The sequence below is a fragment of the Dipodomys ordii genome, unplaced genomic scaffold (genome assembly GCF_000151885.1).
Source record: "Dipodomys ordii isolate 6190 unplaced genomic scaffold, Dord_2.0 Scaffold111, whole genome shotgun sequence".
Taxonomy (NCBI): Eukaryota; Metazoa; Chordata; class Mammalia; order Rodentia; family Heteromyidae; genus Dipodomys; species Dipodomys ordii.
In genome coordinates this window covers 6,904,474-6,911,768 of record NW_012267327.1, presented here as the reverse complement: position 1 = coordinate 6,911,768, position 7,295 = coordinate 6,904,474, and the positions used below count along the sequence as shown (strand labels likewise).

Here is a 7,295-nt window from a genome sequence, read left to right as displayed (position 1 = left end):
GGAAAGTCTATGAGACTCTCATCTTTAATTAACCACCAAAAATCTGGAAGTACAGCTATGGCTCAAGTTCCAATGGTAGAGGGATAGCCTTGAGCACAAAAATTCAGGGACAGTACCCAGGCTCTGAGTTCATCCCCCAGGTCTGGCACAAAGAGAGAGAAAGAGATAGACAGACAGATCGAGACAGGAATATAGCTTAGCGGTAAAGTACTTGCCTTGTAGCTTTAAGGCCTTGAGTTCCATTGTCAGCACAGCAAAACAAACAGGCAACATTTTTTTTTAAAGGTTGAATATGGTTTGTTTCAGATAATTCAGTATAATACTATGACATTTAATCAGTCTCCTTTTGATAAGACTTTAGGATATTTTCTTGTGTTCTACTACTTCAAACAGTATTGCAATAATTATCCTTGAATAAATGTCTTTTTGTACTTATAGGAATGTACCTGAAGTGTACATTACTATTTGTTGCTATATCAAAGAGTTGTGGTTTTGTGGACCAATTATGGAGTGGTCAAGAAGGTGTCAGTCTGGGCTCTTTTGCCACAGGCCTTGTTGGCGAGTAAGGCTGCCTTGGCAGAAAGGACTAGAGTATTAGATGAGAGGAGATGTTAGGGGCACAGAAGGTGTAAGACATGGTGTGGGAATTACCCACATCAAAGGAACTGTACTGCTATATTCTCAGTGGAGAATAAAAATTACTAGAACTGGAAGTGAGAGCATTTTATATTATTTGAATTGTATGTGTCATGTCCTTTCAGTATGATAGTAAATATGTACATAGGTAATTGCTTGGGCATATTGGAATGTATCTGGAATTCATAACACCACATAGTTAAAATAGTGGTGGGGTATTTGTACTACAACCATTTTGTTTTAAATTTTTGTTTCATTTTTGTAACTTTTTTTGTAAAATTTTCTTCAAAAGGAAAGAGTTATTTGTGTCATTATATTATATTATTTATTTAATTAATTTGTTTAATTTATTTTTTTGGTTCCAGTACTGGGGCTTAAACTCAGAGCCTAGGCACTTTCCATTAGCTTTTTTGTTCAAGATGGGCACGCTACCTTTTGAGTCGTGGCTCCAACCTCTGGATTTTTGTTGGTTAGTTAGAAGTAAAGGTCTTTTGGATTTGTCTTTCCTGGCTTGTTTTGAATCTTGATCCTTAGATCCTCCTGAGTAACTAGAATTACAGGTGCAAACCACTGGTGCTTGGTTGCAATTGAATTTTTTAAAAAGCCTTAAAACCTGAAGTTTTCTTTGGATTTACTTATGAAACAATTCTTTGTTAGAAGTATTTAAAAGAATGGTCTGAAAAAAAAATGCCACACTGTTTACAGAGGTTATCCCTGAAGAGTGGGACTACAGCAGCACAAGTTTTCTATTTATATTTTCTGGACTCTGGGAAAATACTTTTTTCTTTCTTTCTTTTCTTTGTTGGCTGTGGGGCTTGAACTCAGGACCTGGGCACTGTCCCTGAGCTTTTCTGGTCAAGGCTAGTACTCTACCACTTTGAGATACAGCTCCATTTCTAGTTTTCTGGCAGTTAATTAGAGATAAGAGTCTCTTGACTTTTCTGCTTGGGCTGGCTTTGAACCATGATCCTCATATCTCAACCTCCTGAGTAGCTAGGATTACAGTTGTGAGCCACCAGCATTCCACTGGAAAATTCTTTTGCACACACACATACACACACACACACACACACACACATATCACAACGAAATCCCTTTGTACAATTAATGTATGCTAATACCAACCAACAAACAAACTTCTGGGCCCTCTCAAGCCTTATTTGTCAAGTCTGAGATGAATGCCCTAAAAACATATACCATGCACAGGTTTTGGCTTCCTAATGTCACTGTCTTCATGGCATGTTTGTGAGTAAGTTCTTAGGCTTTTACAAAAGGGAAGAAGATAGGAAGTTGAGGGAAGGTAATTTTTAGAATTGAGGACAGATCTTATCATAAGGCATATATATGGAGGATTTTAGGTAACCCATGGGTCAAGGACAGAATCTCTTCCTGAGGGTCATCCACTGTCAGTAGGACCTCTATTTTTATTATCCAGATGGAGCCTGGGAAACCCATTGGAAAAGGACTTTGGAGAGCAGCTGCACTCATTTGCTTTCAGGTATTGGGGAAAATTCAGGATCATCCTGCAACCCAGCAAAAATCCATCTGCGTGCCATGGGTTGCCAGCCCTTGACCCATATGCTGCTTATGGACACCTAGTGACTATAAGCACTCATTGACCTTTCCTTCCTTCCCTCCCTCCCTCTCTTTCTTTCTATTCCTTCCTTCCCTCCTTCCTTCCTTTTTTCTTTCTTTCTTTTTCTTTCTCTCTTTCTCTCTTTCTTTCTCTTTTTTTGTAGTAAGAAGAAAACATAACCTATAGACCATCTTCTAGCAGAAGATGATAGATTTGAATCAGAAACAGGAGGTGTTGGAAGCCAGGAATCAAAAGTGAAGAAACTCTACAAGCCCTTGGGTGAGAAATGTGACAGATTGTTTATGTATCACTTATTTGTCCCACATTATCATTGGGTGATTATCTAATTTGTGTATGTTGCTTCTAACCCATAGGTACCCATCAGTCCTTTCTTTACAAGTTATAAGAAGATGGTGGAATAGGAATAAGCTGATGGAAGTCAGTTTTGACCACCCATGTCTTTGTAGGCTGCTTCAGTCAGTACTTTCTGTCATCTCTTTGCTTTTGGGGGGCTTCCCAGGACCTTCCCTGCTCCGTTCTAGAGCTGGAAACTGAGATAACTCCTTTCTACTTATGCCTAATTGCCAGGCCTTCCAGTATTATGCTTTCCCTACATTCTTTCCTGCCTTTCACACATCAATACAGTGATATAGATGGACACATGAGGTCCTGAGAAGTTAGATAACTCACCATAAGCTGACAGATTTTAAATTCCAGCTTTCTTTTCTGACTTCAGGCTCTATACTTGCTACCTTCCTACCTTCTTGCCTCTGTCAGAGAAAAAAGGGGAGACCCTGCTTGTGCCTGCCCCAGTGTGGTAGAGCAGCCACCCCAGCCTGGCAGGCGTCCTCCTGAAGGTTGTCAGTGTCTGGAATTTAAAAGCAATAAAAGTTTTCATTATGAATTTTTTAATTAGAGAAGAAAGAAATCATAACATTGCTGACCTTTCATAACTACAATGAACACATCAATGCTTTTGCCTTGGGATATTTATGCTCTCATTTTCCAATATTAATAGAATTTTCATGCTTACTTTTTAATGACTCAAATAATAACATGAGACTTTTAGCAGTAAATGAGTGAATGAATGAATTCTTGCTTGTGTATGGAATATTATATTTGTGCACTGGTCACTTGTTCCTCTTTTCTGTGTTTTTATTGAGGAACATCATTGTTTTACAAGTTTAGATTTTGTATAATACTTCAGTGTAATAAACAGAGTATATGATGTCAAGTCACATATGTTCTACTTGTCTTGCCGAGTTTCGCTTAAAATCATTTCTCTTTTGAACTTGTCTTGATTTCCAAGCACATGTTGACCTTTTTCTAGTCTGTTCAAGCAGCTTCTGACTATGCCTCAAATTTGACATCCATCTGTTTTACATTCACTAGTCAAAATGAATTTTGTCCTTTTTCTGTCTGTCTGTTCGTCCCATCTGTTCATCCTACCTACCTACCTATCTTCCTACTTATTTCTTGTGTGCTTTCAGTTCAGGACCTCCAATTTGCTTGCCTGCCTGCTCCCTCTCTCCCTCCTTTCTTACTGAACTCTTTCTCTCCTTTCTTTCTTTGAGATTTCATTACACAAACCACTCTGCCCTGGGACTTGCTACGTATTCCAAGCTGATCCTGGATGCTTCAAGCCTTTGCTTTAAATATATGTTTATGTCCATGTCTTTTCTTTCATTCTCTCTCTCCCTCCCTCCCCCCCCTCTCTCTCCCTCTTTCTTTCTTTTTTTTTAATGATAAAGGCTGACACTTTTTTGTTTATTTATTTATTTATTTTTGGGTCCGGTCATGGGGCTTGAACTCTGGGCCTGGGCGCTGTCCCTCAGTTCTTCAGCTCAAGGCTAGCACTCTACCTCTTGAGCCACAGCCCCACTTCTGGCTTTTTTCTTTTTTGCTTATGTGGTACTGAGGAATCGAACCCAGGGCCTCAGGCATGCAAGGCAAGCGCTCTACCAACTGAGCCACCTTCCCAGCCCCTCTTTCTTTCTTTCTGTCTGTCTTTCCTTCTATCTTTCTTTCTCTCTGTCCTTTCTTTTCTTTCTCTTGCTTTTCTTTTTACTACTCTCTTTTTTTTACTTTCTCTATTTCTCTTTCCCTGCCTACCTGCCTCCTTCCCTCCTTGTCTCTCCTCTATTAGTTTTCTTCTCTCTCATCCCTCCCTTCTCCCCTTTTCTTTTTACTTCTCTCCCTGACCTTTGTTTTCTTGGCTTTCCTAGTCTTCCATTCTCTTACTTAGGATTCCTTGTATCCTAGGGGATGGTAGGCCTACACTACTGCTCTGGCTATTGGTTGAGACAGATTTGCAGAACTTTTTTTTTTGTCCAGGCTCAAACCTCAGTCCCCGTGTCTACTTCCCAGGTAGATTGGATGGTAGGCATGAGCCACTGTGCTGAGATACCCTGCAACATGTGATCTACTGTTTTTTTTAATGTCATTTTAAAAAGCATTTTGGTATTCAAATGGAACTGCTATTTATCAAGTTCTCTAAGACTCAAGAATAACTGAGCTTTTTTTTTTTTTTCCCTAATCCTGGGGCTTGAACTATGTGCCTAGGCTTCTTTTTGCTCAAGGCTAGCACTCTACCACTTGAGTCATAGCACCACTTACAGATTGTTTTTTTATTAATTTATTGGAGATAACAGACTCAGACTTTCCTGCCTGGGCTGGCTTTGAATTGTGATCCTCAGATCTCAGCCTCCTGAGTAGCTAGGATTACAGGCGTGAGCCACCGGTGCCCAGGAATAATGAGCTTTATTATATCTTTCCATCACTCTGTAGGTTCCTATCACTATCACCATGCCAGAGATGACAGAGCATGAGACACCAACAAGAAAGCAGCACAGGTGTGTATACACAGCCCAAAAGATAGTATAGTGTGGGTGGGTAAGAAGCAGAATTTTTTCTTGTTTTTCTTAGTAGATAGACCTTAGTGAATTTGTATTTATATACCTAGAAAATGGTTAATATCCAAACTTATGTGTGGCTGAATGTAAATAAATTTACTGAAAATGGTATATAGTTAAATTTTACCTGTCCTTAATATACCAGAAGCATAAATAATAAGAATAAGCATCAGTAGTTAAAATAGTTTACTAAAACTATGCTAAATGCTTAGTTTCTGGTTGTATTCTTATTAGCATACAATGCTTGTTTTTATAAGTGAAGCATTTAAGCATTTAGGCTATGGTCAATTTGAATAAGTACTTTGCAGTTTTATTAATGCCATTATGCCTCTCTGTACTGTATTATATTTATTATATATATATATATATATATATATTGTATAACCCCCTCTTCTGAATTTCTAGTATTTTGGGCAATCTCTGCTTAGAATTGATAACCAGTGTTGTTTTTTTGTCTTGTCAGGGGGTTTGGACATAGGATCTGGGTGCTGTCCCAGAATTTTTGTGTTCAAGACTAGCACTCTACCACTTTGAGTCCCAGCTCCACTTCTGGTTTTCTGGTGGTTAATTGGAGATGGGAGTCTCACAGATTTTCCTTCCCAAGCTGGTTTTGAACTGTGACCCTCAGATCTCAGTTTCCTGAGTAGCTGGGATTATAGGTGTGAGCCATTGACACCATGCTTGGCTAGTGCTTTTACTATTATAAAAATCACTACTCCTTACCTGTAGTTCTTAGAGAATGATAATGTATTAGACAATTATGCAAAAATAAGTGTTTTTGATGGATGAGATTTTAAGAAAATGTAAGAATTTGAATAAGCTAAGAATACAAATGCAAGAGGTGGCTCAAATGCCAGTTGTTAGGGCATAAGTGTGCTGTTGCCATCATGTATCTCTCCCTTCCCTGAAATGACTAAATTACTGTCTACTGTTGCTTATCTGCCCCGCATTCCTTCCTGCCTGGGTGTTAGGACAAATGTTAGAAGTCACCTTTCTGGCTCATCACTTTGAGAATTTATATTCTCCAATAGTTATGGTCTTTCAGTAACTGGTTCTGTTTTCAACCCTTGATTTCCAGGTATCAAAGAATTGAGAATTTCTGTTACTTCTAGAAAAAAAATGTTTTCTCAATTTACATAAAGATATATGCTGTTAGATTTTTCTACTATGATATGTATTAAGAAAAAAATTCTTGCCAGGCACCAGTGGCTCATGCCTATAATCCCAGCTACTGAGAAGGCCAAGATCTGAGGAACAAGGTTCAAAGCCAGCCAGGCAGGAAAGTTCTATGAGACTCTTATTTCCAATTAACCACCAGAAAACCAGAAATGGTGCTATGGCTTAAAGTGGTAAAGTGCTAACCTTGAGTTCAAAAGCTCAAGGATAGTGTCCAGGCCCTTGAGTTCAAGCCCCACGACCAACAACAACGACTTCTGGGTACTGAAGGTGTGACTTAAAAGGTAGAGCACTGGCCTTGAGCAGAAAACACAAGTGAAACCATGATATTTTGAGTTCAAGTTCCAGTGCTGGCACCAAAAACAAAACAAAACAAAATAAAAAGACTTAAGATGGTTTCTTCTGATGCAAAAACAAAAATTTATTTAAGTTGTTTTTATGGTGCTTAAAATATAAAATGATAAAATCCTTTTCCATTATCTTTATGTTATTTTTTGTCTATTTTTATTGTTTGTTTCAGGAAGAAGAACCGGGAGACACATAATGCAGGTAGACAAATTAATTTAATTTTTCCTTGTTACCATTTTTGGCTTTAAAAATGATACTATACTAAAGTTGATTATAAGATCCTGCCTGCCTGCCTCCCTCCTTCCCTCTCTTCCTCCCTTCCCCCTTCTCTCTCTCTTTCTCTCTCTCTTTCCTTCTTTCTTTCTTTTTTTTTTTTTTTTTTTGCCATTCCTAGGGCTTGAGCTCAGGGCCTGGGCACTGTCCCTGAGCTTCTTTTGCTCAAGACACACTCTACTATTTGAGCCACAGCACCACCTCTGGCTTTTTCTATTTATGGGTTACTGAGGAATCAAACTCTGGGCTTCATGCATGCTAGGCAAGCACTCTACCACTAAGCCATATTCCCAGCCCCTCCTTTTGTTTTTCTTTCTTTATTCCTTTCTTTTCCTTTCCTTTCCCTCCCTCTCTCCCTCCCTCCCTCCCTCTCT

At 38.8% G+C, this 7,295-nt stretch overlaps 1 protein-coding gene across 2 annotated transcripts in view; it reads left to right on the top strand.

Moving 5' to 3' along the window:
• Positions 1-2,386: 2,386 nt before the first annotated feature.
• The window catches only part of Kiaa2018 (KIAA2018 ortholog), a 23,058-nt gene continuing 18,149 nt past the window's right edge, over positions 2,387-7,295 (top strand). For both annotated transcript variants that reach the window (XM_013028604.1, XM_013028603.1), the window contains exons 1-3: positions 2,387-2,491; positions 5,000-5,064; positions 6,821-6,849. In XM_013028604.1, the coding sequence (XP_012884058.1) occupies positions 5,018-5,064; positions 6,821-6,849 (76 nt within the window). In that variant the 5' untranslated portion in view covers positions 2,387-2,491; positions 5,000-5,017. The remainder of the gene's footprint in view (positions 2,492-4,999; positions 5,065-6,820; positions 6,850-7,295) is intronic.